This window comes from Strix aluco, chromosome 2, assembly GCF_031877795.1.
Source record: "Strix aluco isolate bStrAlu1 chromosome 2, bStrAlu1.hap1, whole genome shotgun sequence".
NCBI classification, from domain to species: domain Eukaryota; kingdom Metazoa; phylum Chordata; class Aves; order Strigiformes; family Strigidae; genus Strix; species Strix aluco.
The window spans coordinates 80,450,792-80,475,417 of record NC_133932.1 but is presented as its reverse complement, the minus strand read 5'-3'; the positions used below and the strand labels follow the sequence as shown (position 1 = coordinate 80,475,417).

At 38.5% G+C, this 24,626-nt stretch overlaps 1 protein-coding gene across 7 annotated transcripts in view; it reads right to left on the bottom strand.

Moving 5' to 3' along the window:
- The window catches only part of ABCC4 (ATP binding cassette subfamily C member 4 (PEL blood group)), a 155,472-nt gene that overhangs the window by 94,629 nt on the left and 36,217 nt on the right, over nt 1–24,626 (bottom strand). For all 7 annotated transcript variants that reach the window (XR_012622011.1, XR_012622012.1, XM_074815448.1 and 4 more), the window contains exons 10-18: nt 21,478–21,567; nt 20,949–21,140; nt 19,331–19,425; nt 19,138–19,224; nt 8,660–8,756; nt 7,340–7,555; nt 5,263–5,403; nt 3,850–3,887; nt 2,820–2,920 (exon numbers count right to left, since the gene is read on the bottom strand). Coding sequence is in view for 5 of the 7 variants with exons in the window: in XM_074815448.1 (XP_074671549.1) it covers nt 2,820–2,920; nt 3,850–3,887; nt 5,263–5,403; nt 7,340–7,555; nt 8,660–8,756; nt 19,138–19,224; nt 19,331–19,425; nt 20,949–21,140; nt 21,478–21,567 (1,057 nt within the window). In the remaining 2 variants the exon portion in view is untranslated. The remainder of the gene's footprint in view (nt 1–2,819; nt 2,921–3,849; nt 3,888–5,262; nt 5,404–7,339; nt 7,556–8,659; nt 8,757–19,137; nt 19,225–19,330; nt 19,426–20,948; nt 21,141–21,477; nt 21,568–24,626) is intronic.

Below are 24,626 nucleotides of genomic sequence, written 5' to 3'. Positions count from 1 at the left end.
CATCAATTTAAACAATTTCTCTTTTTCAGTTTGAAAGAATTGGTACTTTATAGAAATGTAGGAAATGTCTGTTAACCCATGAAATAAATCTGTATTAAAACCTCCTGCATAACAGCTTTGCTAAGAAATTCATTTCACAGTGCCGTGTATAATTGTGGCTTGCAGAGGTCACTGTGAAGATTCAACATTTCCCAGCAGGTATTAACCAAGTAATATATACATGGCTATTTAGAGACAACCTTGAGTTATTCTCAATCAGCCCAAACCACTCATGCCATTCTTTCCCTTGTAAACCACATCAAATCATTTAAATTATGTGTATTTCTTTAACACAGTATAAGATGCATCCCTTATGACATGTGAAATAGAGCCCTTCTAGGGAATTAGTCTGTAGACTGTTTGTCTTTCTTCTGGGCACATCTCCACTTACAAGACAGGTGTGCTACAGGGCAAAAGGTGGAAACAAAGAACGAGATTGGTGCTGCTCTGTTTGCTGTGTGTAATCTTCAATGTGGCTGCCCAAATTCCTAGTCAATGAAGGTGAACAGTGAAGGTGCTTCCAGGCCTCCAGGTAATCTGCTGTAGAAACTAAGCATAGCCACCACAAGCCCAGATGCTCAGACCTTGAGGACACCCTTAGGTTAGACCCTAACTATCAACATAAAATATTGCCTATACTAACGAGAGGTTAAAACTGGACGTAATTCAGATACAGCTATAGTAACAGTGGGAAATAGTGAGGTTTTAAATTAATACGATGTGGTTAAGTCAATGAGTTATTCCATCCTGCTTACTGCTGTACCCTCCCAGGATGCAAGAAAAGGTATCACTACTTCATTTGTCTGCTCTCAATTTATTGCCCATGTTCCATGTGGTGCTGTTTTTAAGAAAAAAGCGTGTGGCTGGGATAAGAGCTTGTTTGACTGTCCTGACTGCTGTATTCCAGGCCAGGTAAAAGAAAACAACTTTTCCAAGAGTAACTGCACATACCCAGACAGAAAAGTGGGTCATGTAAAAAGGGAACAGAAGAGGTACTAAGCAGAAGGCTGTGGCAGAGCCCATGCCTAACAGCAGTCTGTGGGAGTGATGGGAGGAGAGGGAGCACACCCTGGGAACCCCACATTTCTGTACAACTTCACTCAGGCTTGGAAGCTACTGGAAGCTGCTGGCATGACCCTCACCAAACGAATCACCTGAAAAGACCCTAATGGCCAGGGAGAAGTGGGAGGAATGAGACTTTCGAGTCCTTCATCCGGTCTGTCTCACGCCAAAGGTTTTAGCTTTCCCCATTTACAAGCTTACCACCTCAGTATGAGAGGCAAGGACTCTGCACACTCACTTTACAGAAAAGGTGTGGAATTGGTGCCTCAGTTCTAGCCAATGGGGTTTCCCATTAACAGAAATTTTACTCCTCTAAATCTCTGTCATGTCTCAAATAACAAGTACTAGGAAGGAACTACCATGGTGATTTTTTTTCTTTTTCCAAACATTGAGAATCAAAATAAAAATGTTAAATTATTTTATACAGCTTCAGAGGTTGCAGAAAAAGTTGTTAGATTATCATGTACTTCATATGAAATATGCCATCTTTTTATAACTTTTTCAACTGCACTTACAATTTTGTGTAGGTAAGTCAATGCTGTCTGTTCAACTATTGCAAATATCTCACTAAGCTATCTGAACATTTCAATATAAAGGTAACTTTTGCTGTTCTGCTATCTAGAAAAAAAAATTTCCTTAAAGAATAAAATTTTCCATAACATGATTTAGGTTATATGGTCAGAGAAAACCAAGTTTGCCACATTTAATCATACTGTGCAATCCACTGGAACGGTTCATGAAATAAGACATTACACAGAGAAAATAAGAGCCAAGTTTATCTGGCTCCTAAATTGTTGCTTCCCAGGCCAAGCACAATGTTTTCTGTCAAGCACTTAGATCACGTGGATTCCCCAAAAAAATCCCAAACCTATCCTAAATCCCAAATCCTCCACCTATCCTCACTCATGAGAGATGTTTCTGAATACATTCAATGCATATTCTTCTGGTATTCCACCTGTATTCTCTGACCTATCATTTAAATCTCCGTCAAGGCATTACCATGCCATAGAAAACTGTACACCACAAGAAGTGCTAAATAGCAGAGTCTGAGAGCGTTATTTCCACACACGATTTTTCTATGCCAATTTTTACTACCTTTCAGAGCAGTATTTCAAGATGTTTGGATGCCTGAATACAAGGGTCAATGCCCTTTTCTGGATAGAACCATATGGCTGAATAGAAGCATATGGCTACCTATTGAAATATATTAAAATGATTTTTTAACATCCTGCTTTGCATACCCATCTAGGATGCTTTTTAAAAACTGGTTCTTTTGCTATGGGACTTCAGAAGGAATGTAGCCATGTCAAGTTTTAGAACAGCACAGAATGAAGATCCATTTCTAATCCCTCTTGCCCATCCATATAATGACTGAAGATTTAGCTCAATGACCTATTAGTATAGACAATAACCACAACCTTACGGTGACTGACTTTTTGAATACTCAATTCCTAGTTTACTTCCCAAAATCCAGGCAAAGCAAATTAAGCGTCTGCATTCAACCCGTCTATTCTGTTAGATTTTTAAATGTTATTTATTCCATTTAATTTAGTCAGGAAGACAGACTCAGGCTCCTAATCTGTTAAAACATTATTCGGTTACTGCTGGAAATCACAGTTCCCCACATTGCCATTGCTTTGCACCTTTCAAAACTGTTTATTATGATAGGTCAGATAAAGAACAGTTCTTCAGACACATACACGCGCATGTGTAATTACCTGCGTAAATTCCCAAATAAAAATTAAGATCTAGGTGTTCAGTCTCATTTGCTCCATTATTTCCATTTGTTGTGACATTCAACTTTTCTTGATGATTTGCCCTGTGGAAATGCATACAGAAGATAACGATCATCAAATCACATGCTGCAAATACTCATTTGCACTACATTTAACTGTTTCTGGATTCAACTCTGTTGAAATCTTTAGTTCAAAATATCACATGTACTGATGTTGTCACGAACCACACCATGAGTAGAAGCAATCACAGGCTACACTTCAGCATAAACTTTAATTTTCCCCCCCCCCACACACAGAATGAGCGGAGATCAGAAAAAGATCAAGCATATTCTCCTCCTCTACTCCTCTCCTGTGAGACCCCACCTGGAGTACTGTGCTCAGTTCTGGGGCCCCCAACATAAGGAGACATAGACCTGCTTGAGTGGGTCCAGAGGAGGGCCACAAAGATGATCACGGGGCTGGAGCACCTTCCTCATGAGGACAGGCTGAGAGAGTTGGGGTTGTTCAGCCTGGAGAAGAGAAGGCTCCAGGGAGACCTTATAGCGGCCTTCCAGTACTTAAAGGGGGCTGACAGGAAAGATGGGGAGGGACTCTATCAGGGAGTGTAGTGATAGGACAAGGGCTCACAGTTTTAAAGTGAAAGAGGGTAGATTTATATTAGATATAAGGAAGAAATTCTTTAATGTGAGGGTGGTGAGACACAGGAACAGGTTATCCAGAGAAACTGTGGATGCCCCTTCCTTAGAAGTGTTCAAGGTCAGGTTGGACGGGGCTTTGAGCAACATGGTCTAGCGGAAGGTGTCCCTGCCCATGGCAGGGGGGTTGGAACTAGATGATCTTCAAGGTCCCTTCCAACCCAAACCATTCTATGATATGATTCTATGATATTCTGAAGTTTTCTAGAACAGGTTTACCACCACCACCACCACCTATACAATACTGATTTCTATTAGGCAAACAGCACTTGACTGAAAAGGCAGAAATGACTGACCAGTTATTATCTTCAACTTACCAGTAAGAAAGCCACCAGTCCTGGAGCACATATGCCACCTTGAGCAAAAGAGGCAAATATAAGAATCATCTTACAAAATGAAAAAAAACATTGTAAAATTAAATTTCCTTGCTATTCTTTCATGTTCTCTGGGAAAACATCACATATTCAGGAAAGTATGCCATCCAGTCTTTCAAGACCAGCAGCAATTTGCAAAGCACATTAGAAGGTGCATAAGAACCATCTACAAAGAAAGAAGTTACCTTAAATTACCTTACATGATAGCAGACTAAAGGAAAGCAATACTCTTAAGCAAACAAAATATAGTAGCTCTTCCTAATGTATGTTAATTGCACATTAAAGAAGTAATTTTTTCAGTTCCTAAATTTGCTACTAGAGATATTCCAAAATGCTTTTTGATTAACAAACTTTCTGATGTTACCAGTCCAGAAATTTGTGTTTACAGGAGATAATTACCAGAAACAGGGTTGAAGGAGGATGAGAGAAGATAGGAAGAGAAAAACTCCTACTGCCACCTTCCTTCTGTGACTACAAATTTGTAACAGGGTTATTTATCTCAAAATACACCTCTGTTCACGTGAATTTGAAGTTCTGGGCGGTCTACTGCAGAGATTTGATCTTGCTCAGCTATCTTTCCAATAGACTCAATTCAAGGACAAGGAAAAAGGAAGTAACATGTGTAAATATATAGACTATTTTTTACAGCCAAGACCAATCATTTCCATGAAATGAATTTAAGCTTTCTCTGCAGGAAACAGAGAAAAAGGCAAAAGCTATCTTCACACAGCTTCCTCAGCTCACCATTTCTTTCAGTGGGTTTCAAAATAATTTTCCCTGTTTAAAAATTCTTTTACATACCTGCTATAGTCTGCATTACACACAATATTTGCCTATCCTCTTCCTCACTTTCTTATTCTACTAAACAGTGACCCTCCCTCTAGCCCTTCATATAACCTGCACTTATCAGCAGATGAGCTTTTCTTTTAACACTTGTCAGACTCTGTCTTCCCATACCCAGTAAATCTCTTTACCCTCCCCTCAACTGAAAACAGACTGACTGTTCAGGTTTCTTAAACACTACTTTATACATCTTATGATTTTGTTCTCTATCTCCAAAAATTAGACTGGCTTATAACTTCTGTGCCATGCTGCCAGAAAAATAATTACTTTATTGAAGTATTGAAACTGTTGAAATAAGTATCAGTGCAAGACCTCTCAATGCTGTACCAAAATTCCATGCTGATATAAAAAATTTGATTGCATATATGACAAAATTATTAAAAAACACCATGCTCCCAAACATTTCAGATGAAACGTCACAGTAACAAGCATACACTTTGTTAACAAGAAAAAGAAAGGAAAAAGGCAAACCCAAAATACATTCAATATTATTTGTGGCTCCCAACAACTTACCTGTGCCAGAATATTGAATACTAAAAGTATAAAAATCACAAAGTAGTTTGCTCCTGCAGTGAAGTATTTTCTGTAAACCTTAAAGTTTATTTTTCCCTCGGAGCGACTCTCCTCTGGCATTGCAGCCAGTGCATTTTCAGCCTGAAAAAAAAGAACACAGAATAAAAAACATCAACCTTGCAGTTACAGATTCTGACTAAGCCACTTGAAAGTCATGGTTCACAATTAGCAAACAATTAAATAAGGAGATAAAGTGATTACGCATATAAAAACTTTAATTATTGAAACTATAGCTTTGACAAAAAAAATTAGTCTCATTGCAGTAATACTGAAAAATCTACTCTGCAAAATGACACTGTGAGGATTTTGTTTTGTACTTCCTCACAGAATGTAACATGACTTCATTTACAGCCAGAAATATTTCCTCTAACTGACTGATAAACCAGGTTTTTTTTCTTATATAGTACCTTCAGTCATAATAGCTCTGGAAACTAAAGCCTTGACTTGGAAAAGATTCTGTTTTCAGAATGCAAGTGTGTGTAACCTTTCCTTTTCAGAAAAGTATTTAAAGCAAATACTATTCTGCAAGTATGAACCAAAACCAATCAACATATGCTCAGAGTAACAAATTACCCACAAAGTTCTAATCGTCCCGTTGTAAGTACCGACAAAGCATAAGCATCTGTTAACAGGAAAAAGAAGTAAAATGACAAATGAGAAGTTAAGCAAACAATGGATGGGGGACACTGAAAGACAGAAAAGGAAAGAAATGAGACAGACATAAAGAAGGTAAAAGAACTATTCAAAATTTTTTTTTTTTAAACAGTATATGTGATAGGAAAACTAGTGCCAGGTCAGTGGACACGTAACAGTTGATTTTGTTGTCAGCAGACATGGCTGTACAAGAGCAGGGGAATCAACAGACCTGACTCAGATGTGAAAGGAGAAATCCCACCTACTCACCCATAAAAGACGACTATCTTGGTTTTTTGTTTCTCCAGCCCTATCCCCCATCCCTCACCCCCTGCCCCCATCCAACATGCTGCTAAAACGTTTGGCACACTTTTGTTGATTTAATAGTGCAGTTGCCGCTGGGACATTAATAATATCAGATAAGTTTACTGCTTTTGGGCATAAAACCATTCCTCCAAAAAGGTATGAAAAAGTCTGTAGTATTCTTTTTTATTTTTTTAGTCTCACTGCTTTTCATTATAGAAAAGGAAAAGAAATAATATATACCCATATCATAACAGTGACAATCATCAGGGACATGCAGGGATTACTTGTTCCATTTGTTCCATGTGCTCCATGGATGCAGTGCTAGCACAAGCCTAGCAGTGTTACAGGGCTCCTGTATTGTTCTGTGTGAATGCAAGGACACCAGCAGAAGGCCACCTCTGGTAGAGAAACCTTACGGCTACTTTTGCACTGTGCAGATCAAGAGATAACAAGGCATCTGGAAGTCAAGCTGGCACCATACAATGTGTTCTGTTTCCACTAACAGAAGGGTCTGGGGAAAGCAATGCAGTGGTGTCCCAAAGTTATGTTGTCAGGGCCAGCTCAAGATCATGTGGGTATGTTAACACCAGTCATGCAAATGTAGACCTTGTCTAAAGCCACCGCTTCTGCACGCATTTTCCAGAGCTCAGGATTTCAGGGAAAGTATTCATTTGAGCTCAGCACTGCGCAAACAGACAGAACCCACCCAATACAGTGGTACTGGCCCTTTAAAGCACCACTATCAGAGGACGAGATGAAGGAAGCACAGTGCGGTATCTTTGGACAGCTACAGCCATCCTTTCTGCATCCAGCAGAGCTGATGTTGAACCTGAACAAACTCACTCTGCTGGGTTTGAACAGAACAGCACAGAGCGTGGGATGCCTGCCCTCTGCAGCACAGGTGGCAGGATTGCCAGCCAAGCACAGCACTGGGCAGATCCACTGTGTGCGAGCTCTCACCTGCTAAGGCAATCCATCCAACCCTGAAATTCAATGCAGCAGAGAAAGCCCTTGTTGAAGTTTAAATTAAAAACCAGCCAGACAAGAATTGAGACACATGTATCCTTTGAGCACTCACAGGTGGTTGTTCCACTGCTCCATCTTTCTGTGAGTGGACAGAAGAATCCTGGGACCAGACTGAGGACTCGGAGAAGGTTCGGCTCCGGGCAGACTTCAGGTTGGGGGTTCCTGGAACCGACAGCTGCTCTACCTCCTCATCTTTTTTCAAAAGGGAAGCAAAGTCGATGCCAGATCTCAGGAACTCTGCATAGGTACCTTTCCCCACCATTTTACCCTACAATTAATATAAGCTTTGATTATCTTCATTATACACTTTCTGTAAAGGACAATTTTTCCTATCTACCCTTGCTGCCTCTGAGGTTCTGCAGTTGCTGAGCACTCATCCCACTGCAGTAACTGAGCTGAAGGCTCTAACTATCAGTTCCTCATTTAGAAGAGCAGAAACAGGCTCTTCACCCTCTAACCAGTCTCTTCTTGGCAGCTAACCAGGCCAAGGAGCATACAAATGGGATGGTAAAAGTCCTAGTTACAAAGAACTATCTCCTTGGAGAAGCTGCAGGAGACAGCCACGGAGCTTTAGGACAAGCTATTGAACTACATGCATAAATATCAGTCTTTTTATACTACACCACGCTAGGGATAAATACTAGCTTAATTTTCTGGTCCTCACAGAGATCTGCAAGGAGCAACACAGACCATTTCCCCACTTCTTACAGCTCTATCACAAACTAATTTCTAGAAAGCTACTGTAACTTTTAAAGAGATCTGAATGGGAAGAAAAAGACGGCTAGTGTCCTTTTCTGCAACTTTGTGATGCATCAGAAGTAATTTGAAGTACTTCACTATCCAACCTTAAAAAAATCCCAAAAAACAGCTGAAGTTCTTGCATCTCCCCTCTACCCGTGAATATCCGGTACAATGAAGTTTGGAAGGAACCAGTTTCACTGGAGGCCTGCTCATTCTCAAAGGTATCTGTGACCATTTCTCAGCCTTAATTTAAAAAAAGGGACTGGTTGCAAAATCAACATAGTTCTTAACTCACACAAAAGTGTAAGAAACAAGAATCAAAGCCAAGCATTAACATAGTCTCAAACTAAGTAATTCTCTCACAATATATTATACATATGTAAGAAAAAAACCAGTATGTAATATTATATATATGCATGACAAAATTCAGAAACAGATTTTTCAGGTAAGGTATTAGAAGAAAAATCAACTTCATTAATAATTATTATCTTTAAAAAAACATACATGGTCATTAGTAGACACAAAACATATTTACAAACTAAAAATAAGAATATTTAACTGTTTGTTTTCCATTCCTAGATTAAAAAGGATAGTTAGAAATACGTGAGATATAAACACTAAAATAACTTACATCTTTTAAAATTAGAATCTGATTTGCAGCACGGAGATATTGCAATTGGTGAGTGACCAAAACAGAGATCTTCTGATGTAAGGCCTGACAAATACATCTGCAAAGAGGTGGAAAAATTAATTAAAAAATGCAGTGTCCTAAAACATTTTGACTATTTCTGAAAAACATCTTCTATTCAATTATACAATGTTTAAAATAAAAAAATATGCTCATGCTTATTAGATTTAGAAAAAAAATCACACTTAACAAACATTTTCCTAATTTAACTTTTTAAGTTTTCAAGGTAGGGAAAAGAAATTTCATATTTCTGGTCTGGGGTGAAAGAGAAGGAAATATCATAAGGACACTTCATTAAAATTGCCTTAAGCATCCTCTTAACAAATGTACGTGTCATAAGCTGAATTGCAAAGAAGGTATTTAACAAAAATTAAACTAACAGAAAGAGAAAGCAGAGCAACATACTGTGGACAATTATGGAAAAACACAGCAAATAAAAGTAACTTCTCTGAGATGAGCTTTCAGAGCAGCTGTAACAGTGAGCCAGTGAGAGTTCAGGAGAAGTAAACAGTACTACTGATTTGAGCTACATCCAGGTATGCATTGAGGTAGAGGAGCGAGATCCTTCAACCATCTCTGACCTTTTCCCATGGATGCAGGGCTTACCTTCCTCTCCAGTACCTTACCTGCTTACCCTGGAGGCTTCCCCAGAAGTTTGCGATTTGGAGAGAGAAATGAAGAAGGGACTGGGCACACCAGAACCAGTTGGCAAGTGCAATTCAATCCCATACAATTTAAGCAGAAAAGATATCTGGTATCTTTTCAGCAGAGCCTTGAAAGGTTGCCAGAGTCAAAAACAACAAAAAAACCCAACAAAAATATAGCAGTGGAGCAATGGTTTACAAGCAGAGAGGCCTGCAAGCATGTTCTTCATGTACAACAGGGACAGCAGAGACACAACTGTAATCCAACACTACCAACACTCTTAATTGCCTTCATCCCCACAGTACAATATCAGGGAGACAAACCCTTCGAGAGGACGTCCCTTTCTCAACTATTCACTATCTTAAGAAAACAAGGAAAACTGATATTGTCTAGGACTGAAGTGTTCAGTGAAGGCATATACATTCGCATTTTCCATTTGTATCAGGAGTGCTTTTTTTTGAAGAGCTCCTAGTTGTCTCAACTCAATCTGCTGTTGCTTGTACTGTACTGGGGCCCACGAACTGGGCTTCTAGACAAAACGAAGTGGGAACACACATTTCAGTAGCACTCCTCATCCGTATTCAGCTGATGAGGAATGAAGCCTAAAGGGCCAGGCTGCAGCCTGCTCAAAGAGTAACCTTCTGAACTGCACTGGGACCTTGGCATCGCACGTTTTTCCTCACAGATCTGCCCCTGTTGGCTCATTTTCGTTAACATGCTAATTCCCATTTGCTAACATGACAAAGAAGGGTAGCACTCACCACAAAACAAACACCACCCCCCCCCCCCCTTCTCTCTCTCCAGTCTCCAAAAAACACAAGCAAAACCACAGCAATCCAGTAGTACAAATTCAAAGCAGAAATGCAAATAAGCAGTAAGAGGAGTAAGGCAGAAAAAAAACATTATCTTAATAGCAATATCATCATATTGCTTACTGTGTTTCATGCATTCATGTTGTATATCCAATTAACTCCCTACACAGCTTTTAACATCTATTTCATCACTCCTACAAAGACTGTTGAAAGTAGAGTACTATAAAATGGTGAATAGTAGCACTAGTCAGCATAATTACATGCAGAAAGTATATTATAGTGTTCCAAATAAACTGTGCAGTAAAGTTAAAAGCAACATTCTTTCTGACAAAGTTACATGCTTGCTATGCAGCATTCAAAAAGTACCTATAAATCCATGATGTCATTCTTAGGTAGCCAAGGTAACAATTAATCAAGGGATTTGCAGCTGCATAACTATTTGAGCAGTTGCAACTATTTTTACACCAAGCTCTTCGTGGGAGTATTATTCTGGTGTGGTTACTGTCCACCCTCTGAGCAGTCACTGAAACAAGCCACATGACAACTAAAGCACCAGCTGAAGACATGCAACAAAACATAATCTGCAACAAAACCTACGCAGAGAACTAGACAAAGATTAGAGAGGCTACAGGATATTTACCTGCCTGGCAGGAAAGCTGCCAAAATAGAATATATCAGGTGTTCACCATGGAGAGATCTAGCTTTCCCTTACATAGTCCCACAGCCTATATACCACTTTGATCACTGAATTTTCTGTGTGCCAGATGTAGGTCTCATAGCTTACTGGGACAAACTAGCCACTAGAAAATCCAATGGCTGAAAACCTTTAAATTTTGATCCTGAGTCATGGCAAGACCACTGCACTTCAAGTTTGCATTTGGAGGTGAAAAAAAAAAGAGGGAAAAAAAAGTGGGTTATCACAGCATCAGACCAAGCCAATTAGAACCGTCAGAGCTGTCAGCACAGCGTCCTGCGTGATCTTGATCTTGGGATGGAAGGCAAAAATGACCTCTGTGGAAATATAAATTTCCACTGATATATCAGGTCATTCAATTGAGAATTTTTAAAAAACCCAACAATTCTCGATTTCATGTCTATCTGGGTAGAAAGAAGCTAGCTGAATAGTTTGTTGATAACAGGTGAGTAGAAAAATTGTTGTCACAATTCACTGGCACAAGCACACGGAGGAAAAAATCTCAACAAAGAGCGTATACTTAGATCTATTACTGAGTTAAACAACTCACTGCTCAGACAGCTCACTAGAAAATTTTGCCATTTAAAATACTGTATCATCATCAAGCACAGAAGTTGCAAAACTAGTCAAATACTTAGTATATACCTAATGTCTGTTTCAAAATACCAAACTACTTGAGTTTTAGGTTCAAAACCTTTTTTTTTTTTTTTAAATATTCTCTCTCCCATTTGACAATATCCATTCTGCAGTTTACAGTGAGCATTATGTTTGTATGGTGCCTTGGCTGCCACAGAAGACTGAAGCCAGAGTTCAAAGAGAGGCTCAGCAAAACTGAATGTGATAAAAGGGCTGGCACAAACTTGGAGAGCTCGCTGAATTTAGTGAAAACTTGGTATTGACTTAGAACTGAAAAAGAAAAAAACAAAAACCCCAAAATAGTCCGTAGGTGTTTATGTTTTTAACTGGTTCACTAAGGCTTAATTTCATCATGCATCTATTTTTAGAAATACTGCTCTGTGGAGCTGAAGAAAAGCAACCATCAGTTCTAGTGAAACACCCAATTCTAGGTGAACCACCATCTGAAAGCGTCTCCCTTTCTCACTGACGATACAGAGATTTCAGGGAAAGCATGCCTCAACAGTGGCCATACCTGGTCCAAGGGTTCAGACATCTGCTGGAGTACGCCCAGAACTATCCCCACCTTTTTACACACTGTTAAAAACCACACGAAGTTCACCTTTCTTGTGCTTCTCCGTTAGTCTTAAGAGGCATACTGTTAGTTAGACTGCGAGCACATTTAATGCATGACAACAGGACAAATTACTGCACAAATTGCAGTTGCCATTGCCACATTTATTAAATACATAAGCACGCACACACATGCACGGGTGCACTCAGCCAGATGAGATTCAAACAGAGAAGACCCAAAGGTTTTTCAGTACAAGGAAAAGGGGGAAGAAGGGACTAAGAAAGTTGCATCCTCTTCCCCAAGTATCAATTTAAACTTAAAAGCATTCCTGACAGATGTTGGATGGGTTGTTCTGCATGTTTAAACTCGGCAACATAAACTTCAGCATCCTTGAAAAAGGGCAAGCTGCCTTCACCATTACAAAATTTTTCTCTGAAGTCCAAGTTTACATCTTTTGGTGGAATTTCAATCCACTACTTCCCAAAGGTCAATAGACCAGTTTATTTCTGTGTACACAGTCCCTTCATACATTAATTCCTTCTTCTCCAGACAAGGAAAAAAACCCAAAAAGTCCCCCAAACAGACTACTTTTTTTTTTTTTTTCTGTTAAGTGACAATAGTTTTGTCTTTTTTTTTTCCCCCCCCCACCCTCGACACCTGAATGTTCCTGATGGCTACACTGGAGTCTGAAGCTGGTCTACATTTTTTGGAAGTGCACAAAATTGAAACATTATTCCAGTTGAGACCTTACAGGCACAAAACAATGTAGGAGGGTTACTTTACCTGTACTGCCAGATACAGTACTGGTCGTAAATCCCAGGGCACAGTTTGCTTAACAAGAGCATGACGTTGCTGACATACTGGATTTGTGATCTACCTCAATCTGCACCTCCTTTTCCATAGAACTGCCACACTACTGCTCCCTGCTCATTGTGTGTTCATGAAGTCAACACTTTCCACTTATCCCTGCTGCAAGCATCTATTAATTCACATCCTGTAACCAAGACTTTCCAAATCCCTGTCTGTCTCCAAACTGCCTGAAGTATTGCCTGTTTTCTATCACCTGAAAACGTAGCATCAATGACCTTCATTCATTATCAGGAATACCAGACTCAGGATAGATCTCTCCAGAAATTATACTCTTCCAATTCAACAAAAATAACCAACCAATCAACCAATGCTTTAAGTTAACAAACCTCAGTAACAGTATACTATACCCATTTAAAAAACTCACTGCACTTTGACAGCAAACTTCTATACAATTAAAAAAAAATAAATTAGCTTGAGCTTTGATACTGCAGAACATGCAGCAGAAGACACTTACTCAGAAGGGGGCCTACAACAACACAGTGCTCCTCTGTGCACAGGCAGTGTCTTGTCGCTTTCATGCATACGAGTCTTCATTTGTTCTTTCTTCCCTATCAGGTTTTATTTTCTTTGAGACAAGTTGTTCTTTAATCTTTTTTAAGTTTTTATCTCCAAGAACCAGCTTTCTTTCACCTCTGCAAAGTGTCTCTTCTTTAATGATTCCACTTTCTTCCTTACCATTCTTTTTGTCTCTCCTTTTTGAAAGTTCGCATGCAAGTTTAACTTTACTCTAGTTAATACTTACATTTGTTACAATGGAAATAACCACTAAAATGAAATTAAAGCACATGTGTAAGTGCTCACAGGCATAACGCCTTTGTTATATTAATTTACTTACTACATTTGCTTTCCTCTCCTTTCCCTTTAAATTTAAGTGGTTTAGAGAAGACAACTCCCCAGTTGTTTTTGCACATTTCAAAGATTAGAAAATTTCAGAACAAAGAAAAAAAAAAAGGTGTGGTATGTTTGCCAGAGACAAAAAGAACACACACACTTCTATGCTGTTTCTATTTCTGTACTTATCTTGCTAACCATTTCTCTCCATCTCATGACAAGTTCCAGTCTCCACTGGACTAATGCATAAGGGCAACTGGTACACAAAATCCACTGCCCTGTCCCAGGCACCAGTCAGCAGTGGATGACTGAAAAAAGTATATAAGCAAACATACAGTGATGCTTCCTTTGATACACATTTCCAGCTTCCAGAGTCCATTTATTAGGGACTTTTTGAGCCAGAAATCTTACTGTTTAAGTAGCTCTTCATGAACTTTTCCTACATGAATTTTCATACCTCCCTCTGGAGCCCATTTCTGGTTTAGTATTCATAATACTGTTTTGCAACTGCACCCACAGACCACTAAAGCACACAACTACACTGGGGTTCTGCAGTGGGTTTTTTTGCTTTCATATTGTGTGATTTTTTTTAAAAAAAAAAAACACAAACCAAACAAAACCAAACCCACATGCATTTCTGCAAAGTAAAAACTGTAAAATTTTACAGTTTTTGAAAACACAATGTACAGCAATCACACTTATGCTTTTCACTTTCTGGAAAAGAAAATAACAGAAAAACCCAAACCCCAAAATCTCAAGCAACATTACTACAATGTATTCATACCTTTTAAATATATTCCCTACAATAAATACAACGAAGTTCAACAAATTTCAATTGTATCATCTAAATGTAAAGGTATAACTAATATATGTTTTTAAGATCAACACCTGTAATACAAAAAAAAAGATGTAAAGGGCATTCGAGTTTGCCCAGTACTTCTCATTAGGGCTATAATCACTGCAGTGGTATCAGAGACATCATGAGCATGGACCAGGTGTGAAACACAAAGTGGGAAGCCTTAGAGCTATCCTTGATCTAGAGAGATCCTACCTGAAAGGGAGCAAAGTGAAATCGTTAAACTTACACACCAACTCCCTTGTACGCTTGCCATCAGTGGACAAAGCATGTAATATGTATACGCCTTTAAACACAGCACTGGAAAGTACACGCCAGGGTTATCTTTGCTTGATTCCTCTGACACACTGATTGTGTCCATATTCCCTCTACAGAAACGAGACATGCTAGCTTTTATCTGCTAGTTTTACAAGACTGATGAGCTCCACTCGTTTTTAATTACCTACACCACCGTAACAGCACTTTTTCCTCAAAGTTCCAACATTACAGGAGATCTACAAACATATCCCACTTTGCAAGATATGAGACTGGAAGCATTCATGGACTCCTAAGGGTTTAAAAAATCAAAATTGCTTTAAACAGACAAAGTAAATATTCAGAGCTGTATATCTAATTAAAAAAAAAAAAAAATACCTCTTTTACTCATTTTCCCCACTTCATTTTGCTCCTCCCTTCAAGCACTTCTGGGGCTTAGGTAAGAACACACTGAGGAATTCAGGACCTCTTAATCCATGCCCTTTGCATGATGGAATTTCCTGCTCTCCTTCGCCATCAGTTCAATTCTTCCTCACCTTTTTCTGCAGTTACAAAGGACACCTTTGCTACAAACCCATGCCTGCTCCCTTCCCTCTCTTGCAGAGGAACGCTCAGTTACCTCAGATAGCAATAGAGAGACTTCATCTTTCATGACACCTGGTCAACTTGCCAGGTGACTCTCCAGTCAGCCTCAACGTATGGTTGTTGCATGACCCCTTGCCCAGTTATATGTCCCTTGATTCCTATGGGACGTCATTGCCTAGTTCAAAAGGTGCTCCATCTGAATAAATGCTGCAGTTCATTATTGTGCTGTGATAAATGCAGTGGTTTATTCCGCAGCTTTTACCTAGCTCCAGAGGCAAAACTGAAAGAGAAAAGACAAATGACCATACATGCAAAACAGCTTCCTGCTAAAACAAAAAAAGATTTGCAGAATTCTGTTTGATAGTAGGAATGATACACTAGCATACCACTCCCAAGCATCATCACAATTTTAGGTCTGATTTTAAAAGATTCCCAAACCATCATGCAACTCTGTCTATTCTCACAAGCACATAAGAGGAACAGAAAGAAATCAGACTGATCATCAACACATGCTTCTGTCACTGGAAAAGACACAAGGGAAGAACAATACCTACAGAAGAGCATCTGTGACAATAGACTGATGGAATATAAATCTCACTCTTAAAACACCATTTTTGAGTCAGTATCACTGATATGACACAATTTAATTTCTATCCAAAGGTGATCTGAAACCATATAATCTATAGAAATATATTTACAAAGATGTACAGGGAGAGCAGGAAATTTCTTGGGATCTAACCACAACTGAATGATTTTCTCAGAACATCACAGGCTTTTCCAAATTTCATCACAAAAAGAAACATGCCACTGTATCTGTATAGCTATCCCTCATTTCAAAACTAGAGGTCTCAAAACACCACATTCCGTAAAAATTAATGAAAAGCTATTTTTATCTATATATAATATATGCATATTTTCATATACATAGACTTATATACAAAAACATAGAACTATACTGCTGCTCCCCATTGAGAAAAGGCTGAAGCATGCCTACTGTTAACTATCAAGAGAGCTCACAGGAAAAAGAAGCTAAAATAACACAAAAATAGGCAATCTTCAGTTTATACCTTACTAAGCCCCAAGGAATCTGACCAGGAGAGAGGAATTCACTGGAAAACTGGCTTTATCTGCTCCATCATTTACAGAACAACTTGTCTGTATTATGGAGGTATTTTTAAGAGACACAATCCCTTATTAATAATATTATGGACTGTTTTCCCACTGGAGCTGTGCTACCTGTATTCTTTCTCATTTTAAAAGTATTTATGTATTTTAAACTGTTTACTGCAGTAGCTGAACAGAACAGAGAGAAGCAGCAAATGTAATGAACCAGCCATCCACAGACAGTAGCTTTGGGGAATCTCTAGGAACATACCTATCTTTGATGTAAACACATAGACTAGACACTTCTAAAAAAATTAAACATTAATATAAAATTAAAAAAAAAAAAAAAAAAAAGCACAAGTGAACCAAACAATACCCACTTCAGATTCTCATTAAATAATTCCCTGTTTCTTCCATCTCATCCATTGTTTTATGCCTCGCGGTTTGGACTCCTGGGGGCAGCTTGTATGAAGTGGTGTCTCGGACATTCCTCAGTACCATGTTCTAAGAAATCATTCTTGCCTGAGTGTTCTCTCTTCTCCACATTTCTAGCACTATTCAAGAAGCATTAAAGAACATGCCCTGCCTTGTTTTTCAAAGTGAGCTACTGAACATAACACTCTCCCCACTATTCCCAGCACCCTTTATAGCTACCATGAAGGCCTCAGAAAACAACTTCTGTTTGTAAAAAAGCCCTCCCTTAAGATCTTGAACCAGGAGGCATTGCTCAGTGTTCCTTGCCACTACTATTCCACCCAGCCCACTTTTTCCACAAAATGCCTTCACTCTACGTTTATCGTTTTTGCTCAAACTGATCTAGTTGGACAAAAAAAGTAAACAAAAGTAAAGCAAGAATCCCAACTAGTTTTCCGAGTTTCAAATTCTCTGAGATAATCTCCTTATTCCTCCTCATCCCCATACATTTATCAGCAAAACATACACTGTGCTTGCAGAGCAATAGTTTCTAGCTCCTTTACAGTGCGTGTGTACAAAAATCCAGACTTCTAGTTTTGCAGTAGGATATAGATGCTCTCAATGTCACAGCTCACATAAAACCTAGAATAAATTGAAGAGGCAACCCTCCTTTACAAGGCACTACTGTACTCCCCTGTTTTCCTCTTTGTGAAAAGACCTTAAGACTTAAAGGAGAGACAGGTTAACAGCTCAGGCAGGTGTACTTTCAGAACTCAGATGCTGCAGCTGTAGAGAGCAGTCTTGTGCAGAAACAGAAAAGCAGCAGCTAAAGCCTAGATAGCTGCAACAGGAATTTGATAGAGTATGTGAACTACAGAAGTAACGAACTCCATCTATCAGTTGTGGCAGGTGAAAATGATCCTGTACAGAATAATGAACATAAAGTCTACGCATCATAAAACTCTTACTCCATACTGGCTAACAGAAATAAACAGTAGCCATTTGAAGAAATCGAGAAAATAAAACAAAATGTTGATGGGGTTTCAGAGGATCTCCAGATTTGAAACTGCAAACATCAATAGGATGTACAATTTTCAAATTTAGATACTAAAAGCTTCCCAGCCTGGGGAAAAGAACTTGCATGCAGTGCTAGTCAACGCAAATTCTACGACCGTTTCTGCAAGACAAGTTTTTACGATTGTCTAGGGATGGAGAGGAGGGAACAACAGTAAAACCAAATTAATTCATGTATTTGAAGCATGGAATTCAAAGGATGTAAGTACGCTCAAGGAAATACTCTCAATTAAGGTTTCAACCAAAGTCCACTTAATTTGTTCTACTTCTAATAAATTCTAGATTATACTTTTTGATACCAAGACCACAAGCTATGAAGAAGCAAGGACAAAACACAGGCTGGGAATAACTGGATTATTCTCATACTCACTACATGCCGTAGATTAGGCAGTTTGAAAGAAGGCAGAGACAGAGAAGAGGAAATTTATTGAGATGGGAACCTGACTTTTAATGAACACCCTCCTATTTCTTCAGGAATAGAGGAAGGTCCAATATCTCTCTCTTTCATGGTAAGCTTATACATTCTTTTTTCTTCTACCTCTGCTCTCCACAGTCTACTCTGCAGGCCACGGTTCCCTGTTTCACCTACCTCAGAAATTTCAACCATTCAAGAAACAAAATGAAAAATCACTCAAGAAGCTAAGAGAGTTCTGTCCTTTTCTTTAGCCACTTAATTCAAGTGTTTATTACTATACAAACAAAGCTGCAGCAAACTAAGAAGTGATTGAAAAATCCCACCCTATGTTATTCTTCACACAGTACTAATACTCATAAACCCCCATACTCATGTATGAAATCTGACATTTTCCTCAAGAAAATGCCATATATTCCCTTAAGAATAATTCTAATTATTATATCTTCAAAATAGACTTTTACAGGCCTTTTAAAAATAAAGAACAAAATGAAAGACACACAGAAGAAAAAAACTATACCTCTTCCAAATACGTAAAATAGTAGAAAAATAAATGCAGAAAGTGAATGCATTAAGTTTTGTGAAGAGATACACCTCCCCAAAAATGCTTTCTCAAGTTTTTCTATAAGGAATTAGAAGATAACAATTATATTTTAAATGAAAATAAAGCAGTAACATACTTTTCAAACAAATGTCTTCCAACTTCAGCATCTACTGCACTCAGTGGATCATCCAAAAGATAGATGTCTGCATCCTGATACACAGCTCTAAAAGGGTTAAAGAAAAGTCAGTACCATAAAGTCTTACATTTGTTTACTTCAGCCACTAATGTCTGACAATTTGTAAATTTTAGAAACAGCAAAAAACACTAGCCTGGCCAGATTTACACGGGCCTTCTGTCCCCCGCTCAGTGTAGCTCCACGATCTCCTATTACTGTTAGGTCACCATTTTCTAATAATTCCAAGTCCTGTGAACGTCAAAGAACAGATAGCAAGATTTTTTTTCTTTTAAAATCATTTTAACTTCAAAGACTGACAAAGCTGCTTCAACATAACATTTTCTTATTTGAAAAATATTAACTTATCTCACATTAAAATACAAAGATTCATACTAAATGAAATATCCACGGTTACTTTATGACTTTGTACCTTCAGCAAAAGATAATTAAGAAAGCAGGAAAAATAGGCGAGATCTTAAAGTTCACTTTTTCTACAGCTTTGCCAGAGGGAAGTGCACTACTATTCTTAGTGCTTACAAGGAATATTTGCTGGCAATTCAGAAAATCAAACTAAAACTTATGAAGTATAACAGTAAATTAATGATTATTTACTAGACAAAATGAGCTGTCACAATCAAAACGCCTGAACTATTATCAGTAAATTATCTTCCATTTGCAAATGTCCCTAAGAATTGCATTACTTTTATTCTTACTGCAATATATCCAAGAGAAATAACCACAACATTCATCACACAAATTTGGTTAATTTACGGAGCTTGGGACTACGAGTAAGAGAACAAAATTATATTATTATGTCATATTATTGTAATTCTTATTCAGGAAGTACAGAAGTTTTATATTAAGCTATAAAACATATTCTGAAAGTTTATTCACAGCTTTTATAAGATACATAAATTTGAAAGAAAACTATGAAAGCAAATCTACCATCAAATATGAAGTGGGGTTTTTTTAAATACAGTTTGCTGTCTTTTAAAGTCACTAAAACCTTAAGTTTAGACAACAGCATATGACTGAGTATCAGCAGGAGATATAAAAACCTCTATCTACCATGTGTAGAAAACCTTGCAAAAAATTTTCATCACAGTAACCATCTGCTTTTCACCTGTGTCGCTGCTGACAGGAATATCGTAACATGCTGCATAAAACCTTTTTAGCTGCCAAGCAAAACGTCTGTTTCTTGACAAATCTGGCTTAATCCTCTTCTGTATCTCATGTCACAAACTCCTTTGCGCACAGACCTTTCAGAAATACTTTTTTATAAAACTACTTGGGCTCAGAAAGTTCTCCCATATATAGCACTAAGGTTCTTTTGATAGCCATTAGCAATGCACAATACATGATACACATGACTTTTTTTTAAAAAAAAGCGTATAGAATATTTACAAAATGGAAGTCACAAAATGGTGCTAACTTGATCATTTATTTTCCACCTTTTATTGCATTTACACACAGATCTACCACAATGCCACTGAAAAATGCGATTATGAAATTAAATAATTGGGAATAGCTTTTTCCAAATTTGTCTGTGCTTCACATAAACTACACCTCCCTCTAGTGAAATATTTAGGAATTACAAGAATGTGCTTACACACAGATGTCAAAAATAATTGCACATATTGTTAAGCAATAGGATTTCACATGCTACCAATAATAATCAAGTCTATATATTATAGATTGCAACGTGTACCCCAAGTCTGAAAGAACATTAAATAAAGATCGTGAAAATAAAACACACAAAGAGAAAACCATACCTTTTTAAGAGCACAGACTTTTAAAACTTTTTCGTATTTTTCTTTCTCATATTCCTTGTCAAACAGTATATTACTTCTTACTGTACCAGAAAACACCCAAGGCTGCTGGGAAACATAGGCAATTCTTCCAGTAACATTTATCAAACCTTTGTCTTTAGGAAGCTCACCAAGCACAGCACTTAAGAGTGAAGACTGGAAAAGATTAAAGAAATAAAATCAAAATTGAAAAGTTTAATTGCATTAAAGACATTACAGAGACTGAGCAGTGTTTACTGGCATGATGGCCTACTTCACCCCGTCATTCAAACTACTGCTAACAGTAGAAGAGCACTAGTACCGTTTACATGCAGTCTAGAAGCAACGTACAAAGTGCTGTTTAACTCTGAATCACCTCCTCCCCACCTCCAGAAGGACATCTGCCTTTCTTGAATGCCAGTATCTTGATGTGAAACATATACACAGAAAGTTTCTAGTCACATTTAACAGACTCATAAAAACCCCACAGAATTGAGCAAACATTAAGACTTACTTTTCCAGCTCCTACAGGACCAATCACAGCCAATAATTCCCCTCGTCTGACAGTAAATGATAGTTGTTGAAGTGCTGGGCTTTCTAAACTCTGTGGATTTGAGAAAAAGTTAGGCTTCCTCAGTAATGAAATACGCAGCTCTTTAGAAACAGAAAACAACGCACATAAATCACTATAAACTAGCAACCCATATGCCCACCATATTTTCAGGCATACAGTTTGCCACTTCAGTAATTCACAAACACTTTTGAAAGACCCCGATCCTTCACCACAAACAAGTAACACAGATAAAACAGTGTTCAAGGAGTAAGGAACCCAAGGGCAGCAGCAGCAGTGCTTCCTCAAAGCCCACACATCCGCGCTGCAGCTCAGCACAAGGCTGGGGCGGCAGCCTGGGAAACAGGAGCTCTCTGCTGGCCATCACACCGGCATTCACGGCGCCAGCACAGCACGCCCGGCGACTCCGAGTAGCCGGACAAATGCTGGAAAAAGGGGGCTGTTGAAGCTCTCTTGGAGCCCCAGGAAAGCCAGGTCTCTGTTTGCTCTAGTCATGCCTCTATCCAAAGTGAAAACAGAAAAACACCATTTGATTTTACACAACTTCATCTTGTATATCATGGATTCTCAGAGACTTTTCACGTACAACATAGTGGGCTATCTGTGTGATAATTCACTACCATAAGACTGTTTGTTTAATATTTCTTTTTTGTACGCTACCGATAAGAACTTATTTCCCAACATACTTTTCACCTCTCCTATCAAGGTTGTAAAAACGCCTGTTTCTCGTGAAATGAAAGGATGCTCATGTCTTTAATAGCTACGCTAAACCACAATTCCTAAGGGCCTGGTGCAGCTCCCTCTCATGAAAGCAAAACACCCTTGTAACAGGATCTGCCCTTACATGCATCTTAGACCGCACTAAGCACGACTGATACTAAAATGCAAAGAGGAAAGTATATGCATTTAAGAAAAAAAAAGTATTTCTATTAAAGGACCAAACAAAAACTCAGCCTTAAGCTTCAAAAAGGAAGAGCAAGGTGAAGAATACCTAGTGTGCCTCCTGACAGCTTGCAGACTATTTAAAATCTCCAGCCACAATTTGAAGCTCAAGAGGCTACCACATAACCCCACACGGAAGATGCCACATGACCAAGTTCTGGGACTGCGAAAAGGGGAAGCTTGCAACTCGTTTCAAATTATTTGGGAGAAACACAGGTACAGCATCCATCCACACCTATGACGGCTGGGAGAGCTGGGCTAGCACGCACGTGTCCACTCATGCCAGGAGAAATACTTGGTTAGGCAGCACTGCACCTAGAGCTCAGAGCTGCACATTCCCCATCACAGCTCCCACTAAATATCGCAGAAGCACCACAGGGTTCACACAATATCAGAGTCACACTGTGAGAACCCAAACTTGTCCGTATTGTGCAACTCCACAAAACTACTTTTGTTGCTATTATTAATTTCCACAAGGTGGCATCAACGCAGCTTTTTTTTTCTCCACCCTCTGCTCTCAATCAGCATTTTAGCATGAATTTAATTTCTCAGTCCAGAGTACACAGTTCAGGTGTTCAGCTAGTGCTAAGGACAGCAGAACTCTACCAACTTATGGCAGCCAAGGTTTTTTTTTTTAATGCAAAGTTTGTATCTTTTATTAAATCAATTAATCTATATGGAAAAGTAAATAAACTTTCAGACACACAGGCCCTTCTTCAGACTTCTTGAGGCTGTGCTTCTGTATTCACAAATGTGCAAAGATATTTCCTCCCACACTCAGGTTTTTAAAAAAGTATATCATAAGAGCCTAAAAACATTACAGAAAAATTTAAAAAAGTTTTTAAACTATTACCCAAGTATTGTATATTAAAGCAGTATTGTAAGATATCACAGAACATATACAAAAGTAGTAATGCAAACAAACAGCATGGCCACAAACGCCTAAGGGACACGGCATTTTAGCAAAACAGCATTCCTTAAAGACAATTTGTCCTGAACTCATCACACTTATTTTTAGGCACTAAACTGAGCCACTTAAATCAGAGCACAGACTAATATTACAGCTAAGTTCATCTGACAGCTCATTACCACAAATGTCCCAGCTCTCCTGTGCCCTGTCAACTATCCATGTCTTTCATTTCCCTTCTGCCACTTGCTCTTGCCTAACCTTGCAAACGGTATGGTCATGGGACTTGGCTATCAGAAAACAAATCACCTTAGAAGAGATTAATTTTCTGTTGTTTTATCCCTCCGAACTGGTTCACCACAGGGTCGTACATACAAGCATTAACACCACCACAAGGGAGGGAACAGAGACACAGAGTGTGAGGACAGGAGGACACAAGAAGAATGATCCCTCCAGGGGCAGCAACTCCTTAGGTGTGCTTGAGCAGACCTTACACATCCTACACTTGAGAAGCAATTCATCCCATCTGAGGGATGCAGAGATCATATACTGCACGGAAGTACTACGCTACTTACGCTCCTCATTTAAGTGACTAAAATTACAAGGGACAAATTTGGCCTCTGTCCAAATGAATTTCAAGTTTCATTTCCAAATTCAAGTTTTAATTCCAAATTGAATTTCAAATCTGAAGTTGCTCAGTTGAGCAGACGGACTGTTCTGTAAACTCAAGGCATATCATTGAAAACCCTCACTGAAACCCTACTTCCATGTGGGTTATCGGACTAGCCTGTGGTACTCAAGATAATACTTGCTTTAGGAAAACAAGGGTGTCACCATAAATTAACTGGTTTTATCTTTATCATTGATAAACTGTAATACACTATTTTGTTTTCCCAGAAGTCTAGCTAGTAATCTCTTTTTTACTTTCAGTGATTTTGTATTTGTGGGTTGTTGGGTTTTTATAGTTATCTCTTTTGGCTCATGATCTTTAAAAATAAAAAAAACATCATCCAGCTGTACAATGTCTGTACAGAGATCCAAAGAGTCTTGAGAAACCTAGTGAGGGTAGCAAGCTAAGTCAGTTACTTGACAAAAGATAGCATATTTTTATTATTCCTTTTATAACTCCTCTCTCTCAGAACTCATCACCTTTTCAGTGAGCAACTCTATATTATTTTGCATCATTTTTAGAGTATATAACAGAAATGTTCTCAGCAGTCCTCAGTAGTTCTGGGAGAACTAT